The sequence below is a fragment of the Arvicola amphibius genome, chromosome 3 (genome assembly GCF_903992535.2).
Source record: "Arvicola amphibius chromosome 3, mArvAmp1.2, whole genome shotgun sequence".
NCBI classification, from domain to species: Eukaryota; Metazoa; Chordata; class Mammalia; order Rodentia; family Cricetidae; genus Arvicola; species Arvicola amphibius.
The window spans coordinates 33,766,016-33,789,804 of NC_052049.1; the positions used below are offsets into that span (position 1 = coordinate 33,766,016).

A 23,789-nucleotide genomic window follows, 5' to 3' on the forward strand; every position below is an offset into this window, starting at 1 on the left:
TTCTGTCCAGCTCAGTCCTGCAGCCATTTAGTCCCAAATAAATACACCGAGGTCTAGTCTACATTAATTATAAATGGATTGGCCCAGTAGCTAAGGCTTCTTATTAATTAATTCTTATAACTTACATCAGCCTATAATTCTTGTCTGTGTTAGCCACATGGCTTGGTACCTTTTTTGGCAAGGCATTCATATCATGGGTCCGCTGCATTTGGGTCACAACTGCAGACTGAGCTTTTATATTCCCAGAATTCTCCTGTTCTTGCCACCCCACCTCTATTTCCTGCCTGGTTGTCCCACCTATATATCCTGCCTGGCTACTGGCCAATCAGCATTTTATTAAACAAGTACAAGAAACAAATATTTACAGGATAAAACCATTGTCCACAGCAGGGACTGGGCACCAATTGTTCACAAGCTATAACTGTCACAACTTTTCTGTTTAACATTAATCATAAAAATATAATTTTAGGTGGTTTCCATTAATTTGGTATTCCTGGAATGTTTTTCTGGCCCAAATTTTAAATACTTCAATTGATACCAAATAAGATTAGTTTTGAAATCAAGAAATACAATTCATAAGCTTTATGATGAGGTCATTGGGCAAGAACATACAGGTGATCTTTGATTTTAAAAGTAATTTACATTTTAGTGTGACTGTTGGTGTTCATATACAAGCCCTGTGTACAGGCAGAGGTTCTCAAAAGAGACCTGTCTGTATATGATATCTGTACAGAAAAACACCTTCTGTTTTTTTTCTTTGGCATTGTTTTATGCATGAAAACTTACAAACAGATGTCCTTTCATAATACTTTATTCTAAGAGCTAAGCCATTTTGTGTTATCTTCTTGGATTACTATCTAGTGATCCAAAAAATTTTACACTATGAAATTAACAAGTCAAGCGTGTCTCCCTGTTTTATAATGGTGGCTAACATGCGTATTGAAGAGACTTTAATGATTAACATTCCGCAAATATGTTCATTACTGGTATCTGGGAAATTATGGTAATAAAATAGGTAGAATGGTTCCTCTTGATTTGTGGCTTGCATGACTTCTTGTTTCCATGATTTGAATAAGGTATTAAATTCAATGTTACCACATGTCTTATCGCATCCAGGCTGCTATATAAGTTAGCAGGAATAGAGCAGCACACGTTTGAGAAATCTATTTGTCATAGATACAGAGCTGAAAATCCCAAGATCAAGACAATGCCAGGCCCATCATCCAAAGAGAATTTTTTTGGTTCAAATATGTCTTCTCCCTTTATCTTTGGGGACTGAGAAGGAAAGGCAGCTTTTTGGTACCTCTTTCATAAGATCATTAATCCCTCTCATGTGAATGTTCATGATCTGCTTCCTGCTAAAAAGTCCCACCCCTAGTGTTGATAACTAAGCTTGACCATAAAATCTTTGAAAAAATAAAGCACCAAGACTACAACAATATGCAAAGCATATTACATACTCACAATTAGAAGTACACGTGTATATTGTACCTCAGTGTATGCATTTATGATGTGGTTGTGTTTTGTAAGGTAATGTTTCATAAGTAATTTTATGATTTCTATTTAGGAAGTGAATTTATATAAACTGTGTTTTTTCCAAGTTGATATTTTTCTGATCTGTTTTTTAAGATGTCTTATTTTAATTTCATAGGTAACCTTCAAAATAATATTCCAGTTTAATACGTCATATCTCGCAGAAAATGCAGTCATTCATTTAAGTGCAACAAGGTTAGTTTGTGTATGTGTGAACATATATGTATGTGTGCATGTCATTACTTTCGTGTAATTGGATTATTTTACTTTGTAGTGTCACGGGCAGATTCTTGAAGCTGGTATAAGATCAATAGAAGTAACAGCCCATGAACCACTTTGCCTCACAAAAAATACCTTGGGAGTAATTAGCAACAGTAGGGGAATGCATACTCAAATAATTTAACCTATTGGACTAAATCATTGGTAATATTAACTGTAGACTATCTTGTAATTACACATCATTTATATCTGCCAAACTGCATTTACGATCAACAAGAACTACCAATTTTCAAACAATTGCTAGCTGTCTATCAAAGTCAACTGAGTCATCACACAGACTTAAAATTTAATTGATATGCTTTCATACTTCAATAAATTTTATGCAAATTGTTCGAGGCTTCTCAGCATTATCATAGAACACATGCAAGAAAAGAAAGCCCTCTAAATCAACAGCAACAAAGCTCATATGAAGTCACAGAGAGTGAGGCAGAAGGCAGCATGCACAGGTCCTGCATGGGTCTGTGCCAGGTCCTCAGTGTGCATATGATGGCTTCCAGTTTAGTATTTTTTCTGAGATTCCTGAGGGCGCACACGAGTGAGGCTCTGCTTCTTGTGCCTTCTCTTGGGCTCTTTTCCTTCTTTGTTTTGTCCAACTCTGATGTGCTGGTTTTTATTGTCTTTTATTTTATTTTATTTTATTTTATTCTTATGCCTTAGAGAACTTTGACTTATAATGATAGACAAAAAAAAGGAATGGGTCCAGACAATATGGGAGGTAGGGGAGAACCAGCAGGAGTGCAGGGGGAAGGAACCAGAATCAGGATACAGTATGTGAGAAAACTAATCTGTTTGCAAAAAGAGGAAAAATAAATTAAAAAAACAAAATAAATGTAACCTTGAATGAAGAATTTATGTTTGTTTTTTGTTTTATTTTGGGTTTTTATTTTGCTAAGTTGAATTCAGCCTGGTTTAAGAAAGAATATACTACTTATATTTTCTTTAAGGAAAAAAGAGACAAAAGACTAATACAGAACTTGAGTAGGTTTTAACTTTCTGCTGAATATAGTTTTCCACCAGAACATGTCCTGCGATGTCAAGTGGTTTTGTTGTAGTAACCCGCATGGCCCCTGTATTTAGTCATTATTCCATAGATGGAAAATGAATTAACAAGCAATAAAATAATTAATGGATAAATTAACTCATTCAATTCAGTTTAGCTCAGCATCTATTCATTTGACATCCACTGTAGAAAATTAAGTGACAAGTTTTCTGTTTTGTAGATGAAAAACCAGGGCAGAGAGAAATTAAATAACGATGTAAAGGTACCAGTGTTCAAGAACAACCCCAGTCCCTTTATCTGGTCATAAAATTACATCTCTCCTCCATGCTTTGTTCATGAGTGTGAGGTATATTTGTAAATAATGTGTACGTGTGTAAAACATAATTAAAATTTTAAATATTATGAAAGTTACACCTCAAATCAAGGAAATACATAAAAATTGAAGTCGTATGCATACTGACTGCAATTTTGGAAAGACTATGAAAGAAAAAGAAGATTTTTAGATCCACAATTAGCTGTATGAGCCTAGCTGAGTCTCTGTACAAGGTCCTCATGTGTGATAAATTCAAACTAAGGTGAATTGTGTCCAAGTCTTTATGCCACAGAAGCCCGGCTATCTCAACATTTTGATAATAAGCCTGTAGATTCTAATTATTTCACACAATTTTCTAAACATATGTCTGAATCAGTGTGGTTTTCAAACTCTTAACTCCACAGTAGAATAATAATTGGAAGTAATAATAATAATAATAATAATAATAATAATACCTATCTCCACTCTAACTTCTCTCAATAAAAACAAATGAAAAATTCTACGATTTTGTATTTTATTAATTTCCCTATAGGATCTTCTCTTTCAAATGCTTAGAGCTGGTCTGTGGCTAAGCAAAGTTACTGTCTAATGTGAATGTGCTGTGTTTTCCAGCGACAGCGAAGAACCACCCGAATCCCTTTATGATAATGAAGTAAATATATCCATCCCAGTAAAATATGAAGTCGGACTACAGTTTCACAGGTAGGAGAGGCCCCTCTTATTCACTGACAGCTTTCTGGCCACTGAACGGTTTTCCTAGTGCAGTCCCCTGGCTGAGGGCATCACCACTCACTCAAGGTGGCAGGTACGCCAGCGCCTTCCAGACCTGCCGAGTACACAATTCTGATGTGGTGCCTGGCAACCATGCTCATTGTCTTCCATAAAATCCACACACATCTGTACCTTTGAGAACCTGTGTGCACTAAACATCTACATAAGATGTGCTAATGGCAGGTCTTTGCTCCTAAACAGAAGCCAAAGTCTTTGACAAAATGCAGTGTTTTGTCATAGGTCAGCAGCATATTTCTGGGTCTCTGTTCTCATTCTGCGAGGATGGGATCGACCTGCCCATTCTGTCACACAAGGTAAAAGCACTTCTCATTGGTCAGCCGCTTCTTCCTTCCACTATTGGGAAACCATTCTTTCCGTTCAGACCGAATTTTCTTTTCAAGTACCAATCATGTTAGTGAATGCCCGCTCCACAGAGCCTTTTGCTTATGACGTCCCTTTCTGAAGCAGAATTCCAAGCTCTTTTAAATAAATATGTGCAACGAGTATATAAAAAAAAAAAAAAACAGAGCCAGAGTCAAGGCCAGCTGAGTCTACCAGCCAACCATTCTGTTTGTTTCTCATGGCACTTTCTCTTTAAGAGAGATCAGAAAGCAAGGGTTATAGGCTAGGCGCAGAGACTTGCATATCTTCCTTAGCCTTTGAAGTCTGTTGTCTTTTGTCTGATTTGCTGCATATGCTTCTGTCAGCACAAAGATTTTCCCAACAGCTTTCCACTTCATTCAAATAGAGTTTTGGCACACATTTGTAAATATCTTTTATTTGTCTTCTCTTAGCCGAAGTGCTGCTTTGAGGGATGGTCTTAAGTTCTACGAGGGTCATTCAAAGACCATGACCTTCGTAGGGAGATTGAGCTTCCTCATCTATCAGTAACAGGAATTTTAAATTGCATAAATGTAAACATTCTTTTGAAAAAAACTAGTTTCTTCACTTTCAGCATGAATAAATATATCAAATTTTAGTCTGATTTTTTTTCCCTAGTGCAAATGTTAGTAGATTCATGGAGATTCTTCACTTGATAACAGTAAAATTCTACTTTGAAAATTACATATAATTTAAAATATTGAAGTCAAGTAAGCAACAATGCCTATTGAATTTGGTGACTGTTAGCATCGTCAAATATTTAATTGAGGTTTGGGGGTAAAAGAATCTCTCTGTTTTGAACTCTGCAAATGTTTTTATGGGATCTTGTGATACAGACTAAGAAAAATATGAAGTCTAATAAACTTAAACGTTGCTGCATTTTATCTTATTTTCCCCATTAATTCTTTTAAGTTCTGCGAGTGAACACCACATCTCGATTGCAGCCAATGAGACTCTCCCTGAACTTATTAATTCCACTGGTGACATTGGAAATGAAATTAATGTCTTCTACATGGTAAGAAGCTGTCTCTAAGTCAATATGCTAAAGAGATTATTTCTATTAAGGAAACAGGAAGTGTTTCCGTATTTAATCTCCACATCCTAGAATATTTTTCTTTGTGATTTAACTATGTTATGCTATTTTGTCCAAATTGATAATTATATCACTTCTTGGCCTTCTGGCTAAGATTAAGTGCAAACTGGTAATTATACCTTGAGTCAAATTTAAAAGCCAAAGTCTCTAAGTTCCTTATAGTAAGACATACTAACTTTGAGTAACTTCTAAAAGAGAAGTCACTCTTTTGTCAGACAGATGCTACAACCGCAAAGTGTATATACTTTATATTAGTTTTAGTATGGCTCAGAAAATCATGTTTCACAGACTCATGACAATCTCAGAAATGAATTATTTAAAATTCCTGTGGGAATATTTTTCTTTATTCAACGAGTCCTTGTCACTTTTCTGTCTATTGCTCTTTCACATGAATTATACATGAATTATACGTGAATTATACGTCAATTACCAGTGTGTGCACTACAGTCTTCCTCAATGACAGCTTCCACTACACTAAGTTTTTTGATTTTAAATTCTTTGCTGCAAACTTTATGGAAGCTCTACAAAAGGCTGTCAAGGAGTTTTAGACTGGGTAACACTTACAAACTCAGTATTACTCAAAGAGAAAGGAGCATTCAATTCAAATGAATGATTTATGAGCATATGCCCTCATCAAGTGATACAACACCATTATAAATGAAGCCAGTATTAACCTTTTGGGGGATGGTCAGCTATGAAGGATTAAGTTCTCTTACAAGATGGGAATAAGTTTCCCATATTCTCAAGAGAAATAAATTCCTCTTGAGAGGAATTTGTGTTCTCTGTTAAAATTATGATGATAAACTACATTCTGGAAATCGGTATGAATGCAATCTCTTGCTCAATTCTGGGATATGATTGTATATTAGGCTTCTATAGTATACAAACAAAAAAAGGGAAACACTTGACCGTTATAGATCTTCATACATTGTAACTTATTAGGCTCTAGGTTTGAGATAGGAGCTCCCTGTTATAAGCAATATTAAGATAGATAATAATATTTTGTATCTCTGGTTATTTTGCTGCTTTACAATCTAGAATGCAAGTAATGAAATAAAAATAAAACAACATGTTTAGGTGAGATCTAGTGACTTACTACTGGTAATTTCCCTAAGAAATTATTAATGATTAAAAATGTTAGCAGCACTCTTATAAAAGGCTTAACTTTTTTTTTTTTTTTTGGTTTTTCGAGACAGGGTTTCCCTGTAGTTTCTAGAGCCTGTCCTGGAACTAGCTCTTGTAGACCAGGCTGGCCTCGAACTCAGAGATCCGCCTGCCTCTGCCTCCCGAGTGCTGGGATTAAAGGCGTGCGCCACCACCGCCCGGCTAAGGCTTAACTTTTTAACTCTTTTTTTTTTTTTTTTTTGGTTTTTCGAGACAGGGTTTCTCTGTGGCTTTGGAGCCTGTCCTGGAACTAGCTCTTGTAGACCAGGCTGGTCTTGAACTCACAGAGATCCGCCTGCCTCTGCCTCCCGAGTGCTGGGATTAAAGGCGTGCGCCACCACAGCCCGGCAACTTTTTAACTCTTAACACTATGAAGTTACTTAAATTAACTGTCATTCATTTAGTGAGGACATTGTTATATATTCTGCAGGAAGAAAATATGTTATAATATTTTAACTGCAATTGCTACTTATCAGGTTTCCATGCTTGTAACATTCTTTTTAATGCTTCCATATTGCTGCTCATAGATAAAACAGTGATAAGGGATCCAAGTTCTAGAGTTAAGAGTTGAGGCAGTACTGCAAGCCAAATGATTAGCGCAGTGAGTTTCTCGTAGGTAATACATGTTGTAGATAATACTGTCATTGCTATTTAGCTATCAGTAGCTGTATTTTCAAGTAACTATTAAGTTTTAAGGCAACATAACATAATAGATTTAATAGACAAAGTTTTGTTTCTGTGTATATGAGGTGTAAATTTTATATCATATCTATGAATAATAAAGACAAATAATTTTATCCGGCAACATTCTGCTAAGGTGGTTGGATTGCAGGGGATTTGTTTTCTGCTTATTTTCAGCATTTTCTAGTGTTTCTTTTAAGAAGGAACACTTCTTAGTAGGAAAGAAATAATATCAGAATTTATGATTCCTGAGTGAATTTCAGAAGCAGATAGCATTCAATGCAAAGGCTGTGCCAGGCAAGCCCCAGGTGTATTACCCTAAGATGGTTGCAGACCTTGTTCATTTAAGAGGCCGGGCAGAGCTTCCTGAATTTCCACAGTTCCAAGATTGATAAATGATTCAATGTTCAGCAGCCATGGGGAATCACTGCAGATCTGATCAGCTCTCAATATAGGCTGATTTACTAGCAAGGCAGTTCTGGCATCTCTTCGTGAAGATCAAAGTGTTCTTTCATATGGCTAAATAAATTGCCCAGAGAAGCCATTAAGAATGTGTAAAACCTGCACATCATACTTATATGCTATCCAGAGGTCACACTGGTCCCTACTCAGGGACATTAAGTGGGGATTCTGAGTAAGTGGATCAAACCACATAGAAACTAAGATGGAAGTCAACCTGCTTATCAGACGGGATTATCACTAACTAGAGAGATAGTATCCATAGCTTGTAGAACAGTTGTGTAACTAAGTCAGTGGGTGTCTGGCTTCCCTGAGCAGTGACGGCAGGTCCCATCTAGCTGAGGTGAGCGATGACTTATGGGTTTAGGGCATTGCAATTAACTAGGTTAAAGCTATCGGAAACATGCCAAGTTTTTCTTCTATGGATCAAGTAAGTGATCTCCACCTGCAAAAACCTTGGATAGAGGAGATTGACCAGCCAGACTAGCCTAAATGGTGAACTTCTGGATCAGCGAGAGACCATGTCTCAAAGAACTAAGGCACAGCGTGATGACAGAGGATGACATTTGACCTCCCATGGTCACATGAATAAGGAGATCCACATGGTTGTGTGCATGGTAAACACACACACACACAGAGAGAGACACAGACACACACACTAGAAATGATAGTGGACATGGCTAGAGAATAATGATAAAGATAATTTTCACTACTGATTTCCCACTAATACTTTCAATGCACAGCTCAGCCTGAGTTAAAGCCTTAACACTTTTTTTTTTAAGGACAAACCCATGTATTATTGAGCTTTTGAGAAAGAACTACATAGGATAGTAGAAGAAATACTTACAGGAAAATGAATATTTTCAAGAGGACATAAGTGAAAAAAACCTACTATAGGTTATAATCTTAGGATGTCTGAGAAAAAACACAAAATAAAAAATAAAAAATTAATAAGAAACATTAAATACCCTAAAATGGTTTTCGTACACTGGTGAGAAGATGAATAATAGAAGATATAGGATCCATTTTTTTTTTGCTGCTTAAACACAACAAATTTCACCATCAAAGTTAGATACTGACCTAGAATACAATCCCAGAAAAAAGTGTTACAAACAGGTATAGCAGAATTTGGCTATTCCAGGTAGCTGCTTAAGGAGAAAGACACCACAACCTTACCAGTTAGTCACAGTTCATGGTGATACATGATTAATAGAAATGGGTTAATTTAAAATATAAGAGTTAAGTAGGAATACACCTAAGCCATTCAACAAGAAATCTTATAAGTAATATTGTTTCTGTGTGATTATTTGGGTCTGGGCAATAACAAAGACACAGTTACCATTTACACTAAGCCTTAACACTTTTAAGACTGCTCTCCTATTGCATATTCGACCTGCTTGTTTAACCTGCCTGTAAGAGAACAATGTAATAACCAACCTTACATGCCTCGGATTTCTTATATAAACAGCAACTAATCTATTATAATGTTAAGTTATATATTCTTTCATGCTCCTGATTCAGCACAATGCATGTTTGTATACGTGTTACGGTAATCATTTGCCGGAAGCTGTAAATAGGCTGGAAGTGGTTTATAAAATGAATTCTGAAAGCAACTTCCAGATATCGCATGGTCGTGTTTGTTGTTTATTTGTTACTTAGGTCATTTGGGGTCGGCTGGAGACGGTGACTTGTAAAACTCTGTTGAAGATTTCAGTAAAGTGTCTGACATTTCTTCCTTAGGTGATGCTTTCTGTGATGAGGCTCAATAAGAGGCAGAACAACCCTTTATTAGGGACAGATATTCATGGGCACAGATATGGAGCCAACAAACAGCATTCAAACAGCGTAGATCCAGACTTATGCAGACAGGAATGATGGAAAACACTGGGAGGGCAAATTAGAGATTTCAAATTTGGTTCACTCTTGGTTAAATGACACAAAGAGTAATGCTTTGATTTCTTAGTTCAACACCAACACAGTATTGGTGACTGAGTTTATTATTGACGTGTCCAAACTGACAGCCTAACTCTAGTATTATCCACATGCATAGTATTAGTAATCCTACTATTATCCTGGATTAAAGGATGAATAAACAATATAATAATAGCAACTACATATGACCATTGATGGGCATTCATACTTTCTTGCCGGATTAATTCAGGTCAATTCCCACATAGCATCATGATCCACCTTCATGTGTATGACTCAGAATTTTACATAACCAATATCAATTAAGAACCAAAGTTCCAGGACAGTGACAGCACACACACTTAAGGGGCAAAGGCAGGAGGATCTCTAAGTTGGAGGCCAGCCTGGTCTACAGAGTGAGTTTCAGGACAGCCAGGACTACATAGAGAATCCCTATCTCACAAACAAACAAACAAACAAAACAAAACAAGAACCAAAATTATCTTTTATCCCAAAACCCAGAAGTGGAAGCCCTGGTCTAAAATGTGAGAGATACAAACGGTCAGTCCTGGGGTGATAATGGCTGAGGTGATGGCCCAGTTGGCTAATTTACTTCTCAAGCAAGACAACTGGAGTTCAGCTTCCTGCATCCCATATCAGTTCTGGATGGTTATGACAGCTTGACTGTATTTGCAGCAAGCCTGCTGAGACAGGCAGAGGCAGGAGATCTTCAGAGCAAGCTAGCTAGGGAGGCTAGGTGTATTGGGCAGTTCTGGGTTTGATTGAGAAATGCTACCTCAAAGAAAAAGTCTAAATAGCTATGGAGGAAATTTCCTGATACCAACCTCAGGCCTCTCCACATACACACCCACACAAATATGCATGTATGATCACGTATGCGCGTGCCCACATACATGTGAACACACAGATACAAATGCACATACACCACATGCACATATGCATGAAAGAGGAAAAAAGAACCAGAGTTCTACATAACATGGAGAGGATGCTTTTGAAAGAGTCAAAGATGATTGTATGTCTATTCTTCTATTCTTCCCCCGTAGATCAGAAAAAGGGGCCATTTCCCAATGCCGGAACTTCAGCTATCAATCTCATTCCCCAACTTGACATCAGATGGTTATCCTGTACTATACCCAACTGGATGGTCGTCTTCGGATGTAAGTCCTGTGTATTTTCCGAGGGTGTCAATTCTGTTACCTTCTTCTTCAAAAATCACAGTTACTTATTTATTTTGTATTGGGAGGGGTGGTGTGTCTGTGCCACTGGGGAGGTCAGAAGGCCACTTGCAGCAGTCAGTTCTCTCCTACACTGTGGGCCCTGCAGCTGGATGACTTAGGGCATCAGGCTTAGCAGCAAGTGCCTTTCGCCAGATGCCTTGGGACAGAACTCATGTCACGGGGCTAGCAGTGAGCACTTTTCACCTGCTAACCCACTGTTACCTTCCTCATCTCCTGCTTTGTATGATATTTGTGATAAGTAAGGTTAGTCTAAAACAAATGGAGAAGCTTTTAAAAATTAATTAATTTTTATTAATAAATTAATACATCCCGTCAACTACTTAGAATGTGTAAGTTCAATATCTAGGGTTCCTGAAACAAACTACAGAAAATGAGTAATTAAAGACAATAGCTAATTATTTAGTGATGTTGAGGGTCAGCAGTTTGGTATTGAGGTACTGATAATGGAGATTCCCTCTAGACCACGCCTTCCCTCCCAGCATCTAGTGTCGTTGGGAACTCTCTCTATTCCTTGGCTTCATTCCTCCTGGGATTCTGGGTTCGTTTTTTGCCTCAGTGTTTTCCTGTACACCCACCATTCAATTTGGGGTTTCCTGAAATACAAGATGTTCTTACCCGCAGAACCTCAATTTAATTACATCTGTAAGGACTCAGTTCGCAAATGAGGTCATGTTTACAGGTTCAGACTGTTAAGACTCGGCTATTCATGCCCTTTTGGAATCATGGTATAATCCTGTAGATCTTAGGTAATTAATTGTTGATGGATACATGGAATTTTTGTCGCACTTAATTTATTTGAGGGATTCAATTCAATAAGGAAGGCTTATTTTTTCTAAACATGCATAGTTGATCACAAAAAGTAGGTTACTATTCACTTACCCCATACAACCCCATCATTGCAACCCCATTGAGCTTGTAACACTAGACTATGTGCTGTTTTTCAAATATTATTATTATTATATGACATTTATTATTATTAATATTATTATTCTGTTTATGTGTAAAAGACAGACAGCTACAGTAATTATTATGCTAGTATATGCATGAATTCAACATTTAACATTATGCCTTCTTTTCATGTGGTTTTGAAAAGCTAAATCTTCTCAGAATTAAAAACAAAACAAAACATGGCAACTGTTGTATTTAGTTTCCAAACATTTAAATATTTGCTAACGGCAAGGAAAAAAAAAATCTCTGGAATTTCCCTCTAGTCCAACAAAAGAGGCACCAAACTGAGCCTATAGCAAGATGCTAACACTTTCTTTTTCATTAGAGTGTGTGTGTGTGTGTGTGTGTGTGTGTGTGTGTGTACTTTAATATATATCATGGGAATTTATATGTGTGTATATGTATATATATGTATGTATATATAATTGGAATTTATCAGCTGTTCTTTGAGCAATAATAAGTTGATAGCTATGCTACTCTTGAGACAGAGAATTCTACTAGCATCCTTTCTCATCTGTTGCAATTGCAAGGGTCACAGAAACAATGAAGATCACCTGGAGTGGGAACACATCGCGGATCCCTTGCAGCCTCTCTATCCTGCACACTCACACATGGATCTTCCATGTATATCACTGGCTGTCATTCATAAGATTCTTCATGTTATTACACCAAGTGATGTTTTTCCTTGGACTTTGACACTTTCTAATGGGGAAAATTTTTTCTTCCTTAGAATGTGAACTGCAAACCCCGGAGCCTTGAGGATCCTTTTGGTATCAACTCTGGGAAGAAAATGGCAATATCAAAGTCCGAAGATCTCAAAAGAGGCACAATCCAGGTAAACTAAATTCTATTTCTATGTTATCCTCTCCGAGCACAGTACATCCAGTGTCAGCTCAGAAGTAAATACCTAGCTGAAGCATGTAAATATAGAACCTGGGATGGGACTGCAAGCACCCTGACACGTGTCTCTGACAATCAAACAGGATTGCAGCACCTGTAAGCTTGCCACCATCACGTGCCATCTCATCCCTTCTGACGTGAGTCAAGTGAACGTATCGCTCATCCTGTGGAAACCAACGTTCATAAAAGTAAGTGGTCACATTGCACTAGGCAGTTTTAATCATTAAGTATTAGTTCACTATTTGTGTGTGTGTGCAAGACACAGCATTGCTGTGGAAAGAACATGAGACTGGGGAGTCTCTGAAAATATGAGCTATGACCAGCTGTGTGGGGCTCATCTTCCCCATCTGTCGATGACAAAGTTGCCACCAGAGTCCCCTGCCAGATGCAGCTTCCTAGGGCTCTGTCTTCCTCAGTCTGTGCATCACAAGAGACAACTACTTCTCTGATACTGGAGTTTATTCTTATCTTAATAATGTGGAACCTTGTTACGGATCAAAAAATAATGGAGGGACATTCTATGATATCATTAACGAAAGAGAGAACTTGAATACATTATAGAATGGTGATTTATTTTTGAAATTTCTATGTGAGTATATTTATTATCTCCCACAAAGCCACATCTATCTGAATGCAGGCTATTTTAAAACGCAGTTTCTTGCATTTGGTATTTTTTTGTTTCTTTTAAAAGAAATATGTAGTCGATCATATGAAACTGAGAATTTTAGGTTCGGTCCCATTAAGATGATATTTTGGCAACTCGTGACATTTTAATATTGTTAATTTCAATCACAGTCCTTAATAAGTGTGTACACGTAATCCACACTATTGGAATGTGAATGTAGCTGCCCCAAGCCTAGAGGCGTGAGAGGCAAGCGAAGTTTGAAGTTTGTTTTTCTAGAGAAAAATCTGGCTAGAAATCATTTTGAAGTTTTTATTTGCATTCTATAAGAAGAATCTAAGGGTGGGGGTGGGGAAGGAAGGAGGAGGTGCCCCCAGGCATCATTGTTTTAATCTCACAGAACAATCTGTATTTCTCCTATTTTCTTTTTCAAAAGTACACAATGTATTTGGATCCTATCTACACCTCAGTCCTCCTTCCAACTTCTCCCAGAACCACCCCCATCATCCTATCTTCCTTACACAACTTTTCATTTATTTTTTTAACCCACCAATTGTAATTAGTGCTGCCCATATGCATGGGTGTGAGGTCGATCCACTGGGCCATGGGAAAACCCACCAAGGGCCACGCTTGTAGCAACACTAAATGGATTTAGCAGACTGTGTTTCGTATTTACTCATAGGTAACAATAATGATGAAAACCACTATGAGTGGGAAAGGAGTAGGGATTCACGGGAGGGAGGGAGGGATTTAAGTATGTTTTTAATTTAAGACATATTTTTTATGAGCCACCATGTGGTTGCTGGGAATTGAACTCAGGACCTTTGGAAGAGCAGGCAATGCTCTTAACCTCTGAGCCATCTCTCCAGCAAGACATATTTTTTTAAAAAGAAAAGAAAAGCGACTTTCCCTACCCCAGTAGCTATCAACAGTTCCTCTGCTAGAGATGGGAGCTAGGAAGCCTCTTCCCCAGTCCATACCAGATCTTTAGTTACCTTGATCTTGCCGGACCTTGCATGGGTGGGCTGTAGCACCTGGGATCATTGAACTGCTCACATATGACTATCTCTCACCTTGATTAGCACGGTCCATTATTAACGACTCCTACCTGCTTTTCAGACACATTTTTCCAGCTTAAATCTCACTGTAAAGGGAGAACTTCAGAGTCAAAACACATCGCTGATTTTAAGCAGCAGCAACCAGAAGCGAGAGGTAAGTGAGGCCGCTTGTCTGAAAACTTCCTGCTTCTCATTCCAGATTGTCCGTGGTATTCTGGCAACCAGAAACGAGGGGGTAGGTGCGGCTACATGTCTGGAAATAATACACATTACACTCCAAACCTGCCCATGGTGTTTTATGCTTGCACACAGGGACTGAAGCAGTGACTGATTTGACACTCCTGTCAGACACTTTGATTTCCTTTGCATTGGCTTCTAATGGGATCTCAGGCTTGTTACCCCTCAGAAGTTAGGACAAGGTGATGCCCACAGCTCACCGGCCGTGTTTTCCTTCCCTATGGCAGTAACTGGGTGTTTCCACTTTCTCATTAGTGACAAAGGGGATGCTTGTGAGTTTTCCCATTCCAGTTTCACATTATACAGTGCAGGCTGCCTTAAATCTATTTACAGAAAATTCCCGTATATTGTGTATATGTGTGCGTGTGTGTGTGTGTGTGTGTGTATAAGTAGATGTATATAAGGTTTTAAAACTTCTTCCCTTAGTCATTGGAAAATCCCGAACAAAAGTGAGGCCTTTCAAGCAGAGTCCTTGGCAAATAAATAAATAATAAATAAATAAATAAATGTATTTCACTCTTGACTTTTTAAAGCAAAAGACCTTGGTTTAGACAAAGGCATGATTTTCTCATACTGTCCTGGGAAAATTTAGATGTCCCATCTGGGTGAGCCGGACTGTATAAACTGTAAAATTCTGTTTTGAAGGGTTCTACTTTTTGGCGACAATAAATTTAATATTATTGGATGTTTTGAGTAAATGAAAGACATTTTCAAATGTAAACCTGATGGGTTTTTTTTTCTATACAGTCATGAGATTAATTACAGTGTTTGGTAATTTTTGTAGAAAAAAATATAGCCTGCAATAACTCCAGGCTCCTGGAGTTCTAAGGGGTGTTTATCAGTGTTAACTGCCTGGTTTAATCATTTTCAGCTGGCTATTCAAATATCCAAAGATGGGCTCCCGGGCCAAGTGCCACTGTGGGTCATCCTGCTGAGTGCCTTCGCTGGACTACTGCTCTTGATGCTGCTCATACTAGCGCTGTGGAAGGTAAGCGCCATGGTCACTCTCACTCTGTTCCAGCCACCAACAGAAGGTTGGCAAAATAGATTGAGTTATCTATGCTTCCGAATAGAACAGCGTATACGCATTTGCAATATCTTATATCGTGAGTACTACACATCTCATTTTTTGCAAAGGAAAAAAATGTATGCCCCATTTGGAGATTCATGTACCCCAAACTCCTGGAGTAACCTCTTTACAGATAGGATTACTGAGAACTATTTAACAAGTTAAACTTTTAGAAGGGATATTTATTACCTTTAAAAGTAAGAAAAACAGCCGGGTGGTAGTGGTGCATGCCTTTAACCCCATCACTCAAGAGGCAGAGGCAGGTGGATCTCTGTGAGTTCAAGGTCAGCCTGGTCTACAGAGTGAGTTCCAGGACAGCCAAGGCTATGCATAGAAACCCTGTTTCAAAAAAATAATAATAAAATAAACAAAAATTAACAAGAAAGATTGAATTCGTATGTTGGTGAAGGACATCATGAATGAGACGAACTTTTGTTTTAGCTATAGCACTCTTTCTGTTTTAAAGATAAAATGCTTCTTTGGTGCAAAAACAGAAAACCCACATTTTCTGCAATAATTATGTGGCTGTATGAGAAACAAGTAATAGAATAGTCGGCTGGTGTACTGAAGAACGTAAAGTTCAGAGACCCCCCTTATCAAATCCTTTTGGAACACCAAATGGTAACCGATTTCTCTCAAGGTAATCTAGATATTTACTGAGATGGTTTAAGGTGAGAAATGTAAGAACACTCCATTTTCAAACAAGCTGTGATGATAGCTTTTAGGATGGATGAACTTACTAGGAAAAAAATCCATATAAAAGTTGAATTCGATGTTTTTATTAATTAAATATGGAATTTGAATTCTGTCTGGCATTAACATGTTCCTATAGCTCACCACTGCTTTGCTACATAAAATTATGCAAAAATGGAAACGTGGCTACATGTTCATTTTTCTAATGTACGAAAAACAGAACCATTTAATCAAATGGTTTCTATAGCAACTTTCTCTCCTATTGAACTACAGCAGTCAGCATCCTTCTTGGCTTCTGTGATGACAAACTTCATATTTGGGGATTTCCTTCAAGGAGAACGTGCCCAAATAGCATTGGATTCCATAAATGGAATCTATGATCCTTCCCCAGCAAAGTCCCAAGACACAGGTCACATTCAGTATCCCTTTCTTCCTCTGAAGTTCCAGGATGTCAGAGCTCTCTGCAATACCTAGCTTTGCCACACCGTGGTACCCAAGGCCTGGTTTACAGCTCGCGCTGACACACAGGTTGTGGTTTCCCCACTGGGAAGCACCTCGGCTACAGACTGGGCCTGATGTGGTCTCATGTGACCTTCCTGTGTGAGCTGACTAGTTGGAATACTAGTTAGGAAAGAGAATAGGAAAGCCAGGGCCGATATTTGGATGGATTCTCTCTGACTTCACACCTCTGCTTAAAGCAAACACACAAGACGGAATTTTCACCCACCTCTTCTTACATCCTTGATCTGAAAAAGCCCGAGTGTAAAAAGGGGAACATTTTTTCCAGTAAAGTTTGCATTGATGTATGCTTACAGCTTCTAAGATCTTCTTTTATCACCCCCAAAGGTCAGTTAACCAACTCCGGGCTGTCGAAATGAGTGTGTTTAGTTCACTCAAATACCTCGGTAATAGGCTTCCAAATTAGAACTGGGATTCCAAGGCAAAGAGGGGGAGCAAGCACTTAGTAGGTGATTACTTTGTGCCAAGAGCTCGGTTAAGCAATCTCCCTTAATGCATCTACACTCTTATGAACCTCAGTCTGTAAAGGAGGAAATGAACGTACAAACAAGTTTTGCATGCTTACCAGGGCCACAGAGCCAGTAATGTTCTGGATAAGATTTTGAATACTTATTCACTGATCTCATTCTGTGGTCCACACAACAATTTTTGTAACCATGTATTGTAACTGTGTTTTATACCTGTAAACATGAAAACAAAGGTAAAGTAGCTGATAACTCCCCAGGAGTATCAACTAGTGAACAACTGTATTCAACTAACAATTTATCTCCAAAACTTTGTACTTTTTGGATAGATTCCATTGTTACACAGAACAGGGCTCTGGGTTTATGAATTCTTTGAAACATAAATGACTTGGTTTTAGAATAAAAGTTCCTAATCCAATTCAGAGTAACGTATAAAGCAGAATGCCACAGTCAGAAGAATAATTGTGGGAAACTAAAACATGTGTTTTTAAGTTTTCTGACTTGATTCCCACCTATGTCAAAGTCCCCCATTGATGAGTTATTAGTCCTACAGCTTTGTTCCTCATCCAGTGTGATTAACTGAAGGAAAATGGTAGTCCCCAATAGTCCTGGGATCCAGTCAACTGTACTATAATGTACAGCTTTGAGAAATTGAAAAAGTAAACACATGTGCCTAACTTTTATTATAACACAATGTTATAATCATTCTGTTTTATTTTTCATTATTGTTCATTTCTCCTTGGGACTAGTTCATATCAAACTTATCATCAAAATTACCCATAGGAAGAAAACCAAGGCAAACAGTGTGTCTGAGACTCCGTGCTGCGGTGTTTCAGGTGTCCAGGCCTGCGGATAAGGAGCTGGGGTAGCGATGCCTCACTTCTTCAACTTTTACTTTCCGCTCTTCATTTATCCAACACTTGCCCCCACCTTTTACACCGATCACTACTCTTTGCCCCTGGGTTTTGAACTAGGTTAATTCTAAAGAGGATCATTTATGATACAGAAACGAAAACAGAAAAGCAAAACCCCAGAAAAAAACAAACTTAACTTTTTGTTTCTCAAACTTCGGCTAATTTGTCTTGGTTTAGTTTGTAGGAGTTACAAATTACATCTCCTTAATCTCTGGTCTAAATATCCAGCTTCCCTTAATAAAACTCATGTTTAGAGGATTTGTTGAGTGGAAAAGATGAGATCACAGAAGTTCAGGCTCGAAGATGGTCCTTTAGAAACATTTTAAAGCAAAGGGGACTGGAAAAGGGGCTGGTCTTTAGAGGAAAAAGAATCTGTTGGACAGCCCGGAAGAACCAGATTTTTTTTAACATAATTTTTAAATGGAATCTTTGGAAATTTCATGCACCCTAATTCTGCTCACCTCCCAGTCCCTTTATATTCTCCCCTCCCTACTGCAGTGTGCTCCCCAAATGAAAATTTTTAAAAAATCAAACCAGAGCAAAACAAGCAAACAAAAACAAAAGAAAAAATGAACAAAAAAGTAAACAAAACAAACAGAGAATCTCTTCTTTCCTCCGTCTTTCCTGCCGCTTCAACACCTCTTTACTCGTCCTGGTGGCATTGGGAGCTGCAGTGTGTCACACCGCACACCCTTTTCTTAAATACTCGCCTCCCACTCTAGGGAAAGCCTCCCTGATTTGCTGTCCTCGGAGCACATGGGCGAAGGTGAAAAGGTGACTGGTGTCCAAGTCCAGAGCTTCCGTAGTTGCCACATAGGAAATGACTGGTGTTCAGGAAAACATAACCTCGTGGAGGTTTCCAAGTTTGTGTTTTCTGTTACCGCCCTTTCCTCATCTTCTAGCAACTAGATTCTGGCAGAAACCCGCTCTAACTAAAGCTTCCTAAGTTGGAAGTACTTATTTCTGATCATTTGTCCCTCCATGTCTTCAAGGGCATTTATTAGGTGTGTAGTCCCAGGCTGGGGAGAGAGCTCAGTCAGCAAGGTGCTTGCCTTATCAACGTGAAGACCCGAGTTCCAGGCAAGAACACACACACAAACACGCACGCACACACACACACACACACACACACACACACACAACCTTCAGGATGATTAAGTGGTGGTGGCCGGAGAGAAGACATAGCATAGCAGTTAAGAGTATGTACTGCTTCTACAGAAGACCCGAGTTCAGTTTTCAGTACCTGTGTCCATTTTTTTTACATCTATGTGTAACTCCGGATCCAGGGGATCTAACATTTCTGGCCTCTGAGGTCACCAGCTCTCACATACACATTCCCACATACAGACACACACACACACACACACACACACACACACACACACACACACACACACAATTGCACATAATAAAAATCTTTTTAAAAATGTTGTATATGTTGGCATGGAGTTATCTATAATGTGCTGATAATCCCAGCACTGGTAGTGGAAAGAGTACCCTCCCGCTCCCCAGGCTTCTCTGCTTATTCAGATTAGTCTAACAGGCCAATGAAAGATGCTGCCTAAAAAAGCAAAATCAACAGCGCCTAAGGCACCTTGCCCAAGTTTAGCTTCTGTCTTCTACATGCAAATTGCACCACAACCACCACCACCCACACATACCCCCACAATAAGGCACTCTGGGACATCCATAGCTAGCCATACATAGATCCACGTGATATGGGCATGCTACATTTCCAAATAATTAACTAACTCAAATTTAAAAAAATTAGAGTACACAAATTTTAAAAACTACTTTCCTAGTACCCTTAGGTGTTCTTTTTAAGTTAAGTATTGAGTTTAAAGAAGATTAAACTAATTAAATGAGATTTAGTGCATTCAGCAATTTTTAATACAAGGTTATATCACTTCCAAAGCCTTATCTAGTGTCAATTGTTTTTGTTTGGGGTATAATATAAAAACATAAGGCTGATAACTTTTGCTGACGGTTCAATGACAGAAAATAATGAAATGTGACTTACGTTAGCCACATGTGATTTCTTTTCCCTACCCTCAGTAGCTCTATTTTCATAGGTAAATGACACAGGGTCTTTCGAGCAACCTCTCCCGGAGAGCTTGTGTGCAACATTCTAACCCACTTAGAGACATCCACATCAGACATTTTCCTGGCACCTTGCATTTTCCTGGCCGTCCACCAGGCTCACTGTAAACTCTAAGAGTTGCAATATCCGACCATTGGTTACTTGATGGAAAAGTGTCTGTCACTTAAAAACAAATAACGGCAATGACAATGTAGAAGCCATGTCGATTAATTGTCATTCGCTTGTCTTACACGTCCCATAACGCTGCTTGTTGCAAACATGCACGGTTTTTCCTACGTAGCTGGTGCAGTGAAATGGCAGGAATGAAGTAGCAGCTTGACAGATATTATCTAATTTGCATTCAGTATTAACTGGTCAGATAAAATATGCATCGGTTATCCGAATTAACTGCATACCCAGATTTTATAATGCATGATTACTTAGATTATATCTAAATAGATTAGCATCTATTGCCTGAATTAAAATAATTCATTTGTTATATTTCGTATTTTCTCAACAGATTGGATTCTTCAAAAGGCCGCTAAAGAAGAAAATGGAGAAATGAAATATTTTACAGGAGAAAAAGAGGACAATAATGATTATTCAATGATCTATTCTCAGGTTTGCCTCAATCATGTGAGAAGAAATTCAGAAATATAACCAAAGACATGGTCACATGACTATATGTCACTCATCTTCCAGCTGCTGGGATTACTCCCTTGGGAAGTGACAGATCAAGTATGATCCAAAAAGGGTACCCAAAGATATGTTTTAGAAAGTGATGAGAAATACTTTTAATAATTGCTCATTTTTGTTGAGTAAATGAAATAACAAAGTGTTTTAAAGAAGAGTTCCCAGCACATGTATGTTTATGTGTGTAGATGCCACGCGGAGCATTCAAGGGATGTATGAAAAGAGCTTTGTGTTCACTGAAACAGTGACTCTAGGCACGTTGTAAACTAAGCTTCTCCTCTTGGTGACACCTTCAGAGTGGCACTCAGCATTTGAAAATGCCAACAAAGGCTTGGAGTGGGGAAGATCGCCCAATTCTAATGGAAGAACTGCCTTGCAGAGCCCATATCCAATATGGACTGAAAATAGAATGAAACCGCAGAGCCGATGCTCAGTGACTTCTTGGGTTCTGTAGTTGGAAATAGTGTTTTCCAATGCACTTAGAGTACAGTGCAATTGAGCTTAAATTCTATGTCGAACATACAGTCGAGAGAGTCATTTAAAAATAAGTGCACTGAGTCTATTCATTTAAACTTTTACAAAAAGTAAAATGCTTAATTTATATTGAGCTCTAAAACACAAACCTCTTTTATAAGAAAAAAAGCAAACAGATACTTAAAACAGTTTGTGTAGCATAACAATGATTAGTTATGAAAAACCATAACTAATATAAGTGTGATGCCCAGAGGTTTAATGAACCATAAGAACATAGATAGAAAACCCAAAAAGACTAATTGCTGAGCAGTTGTTTAATGCTGGGGCTTCCAGATGTTACACTAAAGAAGGAGACTCCTCAATGCTTTGGTATAAAATTCTTCTAAAACCCCAAGATATGAGTGTTTATGTTTGAATTTTCCAAGTACGTTTCATGTTACTATTGAAAAAGCAGTCTCCTGAGCCAGTTTTAGATTTACTGAGAACACACTGATTTTGAGCAAGGCATCTCAGAATTTAAAAAGAAACCAAAAAATGTAGTTTAAAGAATCTATACCTTGAAAACTTAACCCAACAGAAAGATACAACTTATTTGTGTGTACTTCTGGGTTACTGAAATAACCCCTAAGGGTCTTAAACTCTGCTGTAATTACGCTCCCAGATGCTCCATTTCTAAGACAAATAACAATGAATGAATGTATAGTATCTTCATGTGTGAACTGCTGCTGTAACATTTGCTGATCCTCCTGCCCCAAAGCCATTTCTCTGCTTGATGAAATACCATAAGACCAGAACCTGTCAATACTCCAAAAGTCCTCGACTCTGCTCTCCTCAAAACACAAAAAGCCAACGGAGAAATTAAGTGTTATGGGTTGGATTATTAAAAATGTATTTCTGAGGAATTATCTGAGGGCCAGCTTCAGCCTACCTTTTGGCTTTCCAGTCCTATGCGTAAGATCCTAAGGCCTCGGGGATGGACACGAGGATGCCACAGTTATCCTTGACTGGAAGAAAAATGGACAGGAAACGAGAAGAAAGAAGGTGTGTTCTCCACTCTCACTGTCTTTGCCGGCTATAGAAGTAATGGCTTCCTCCTGCAATTCTTCCCACATCAGAACTCAGGTGTTTCTTGCTTAGTTACCATGGTGCCCAACTCCAGCACACTCCCGCTCAGCAGCCCTACTCCTAACTCCATGTCTTTGGGAATAAAATTCAATCGATACATTTAGATTCATATTTGACATCAGGGACTACCAGGCACTGAACTTTGTGCACTGAGCTATACGTGTGCATATTTAAACTAAAACTGTTGCTAAGCCAAAAGGACAAAACAGAAAGGAGGAAATTTTGAACTTTTAAGGAGAGTAACAGCAGTTGGCCAGATAAAAAGGGGCCAAAACCACTTGAAGACCAGTTTTTAACGTACATTATTCCTGATTAGTAGTAAATATTTAAGGAACCAGATATCTCTTCTCTACTATCATAACTGAGTCTCTGTGTGTAATCATTTGCATACACATACATATACCATTTAAACCCAGAACAACTGAAGAATAACACATGACAGAACTTACTAAGATGGGCGGGGAGGGGGGGGGGAAGCACACAAAAGCAAAACCAGGGATGGAAGTTTGTTTCCTTGGCTTCTCATAAGTCTTCACTTCCATTAATATTTAAGTTTTTAAGATTAGTCAGTATTTTGTAAGTTAAAAACTATGAACGCAGAGGCTTTGAGTGTTAAAAAGATAATAGATGCCCAAAATTAGCTTTATAGACATATTCTAGAACATATAAATAAGAAACTACTAAATTATGTAACATTATTTAAGACAATAAAATTGGGCAATACTTAGGACTATTTATGAACTTACGGATTAAAATAAATCACCGAATATCTTGTATCTTTGATTTGATTTTCTTAAGCACTGATGCTAACAGTATGAACTGGACTCTGCATGCATTCCCTTTCCTGAGCACGGAAACAATGGAACACAAATAAGTTACTCAACCAACTGTTCCTCAGGAGGGACAGTTACCCCAGTATCTGACTTCCTTGATGCTATTGCTCTCTCCGCACGCCACTTTCAGACACTTAAAAAACCCCTACTCGGATTGCAGAATTCCTAGAAATGTGTGTCCGATTTTATCAACTCGTATGAGATACTGTAGCATACCACTGAAGTAAACTGCATCCTACAGAGTAGAAAAACTGGTGTCTAGAGACACAGATCAATGTTCACTGTCTATACACACACTTAAGCACACTCTCTAACCAAA

The 23,789-nt window shown here is 38.2% G+C and overlaps 1 protein-coding gene across 1 annotated transcript in view; it reads left to right on the forward strand.

Annotated features, from left to right (window-relative positions):
* The window catches only part of Itga1 (integrin subunit alpha 1), a 139,486-nt gene extending 118,466 nt beyond the window's left edge, over positions 1-21,020 (forward strand). The window contains exons 21-29 of the mRNA XM_038321159.1: positions 1,652-1,728; positions 3,738-3,827; positions 5,190-5,292; positions 10,647-10,760; positions 12,520-12,624; positions 12,773-12,877; positions 14,431-14,523; positions 15,478-15,594; positions 20,866-21,020. Coding sequence (XP_038177087.1) covers positions 1,652-1,728; positions 3,738-3,827; positions 5,190-5,292; positions 10,647-10,760; positions 12,520-12,624; positions 12,773-12,877; positions 14,431-14,523; positions 15,478-15,594; positions 20,866-20,910 — 849 coding nt within the window. The 3' untranslated portion in view covers positions 20,911-21,020. The remainder of the gene's footprint in view (positions 1-1,651; positions 1,729-3,737; positions 3,828-5,189; positions 5,293-10,646; positions 10,761-12,519; positions 12,625-12,772; positions 12,878-14,430; positions 14,524-15,477; positions 15,595-20,865) is intronic.
* The last annotated feature ends 2,769 nt before the right edge of the window (positions 21,021-23,789 follow it).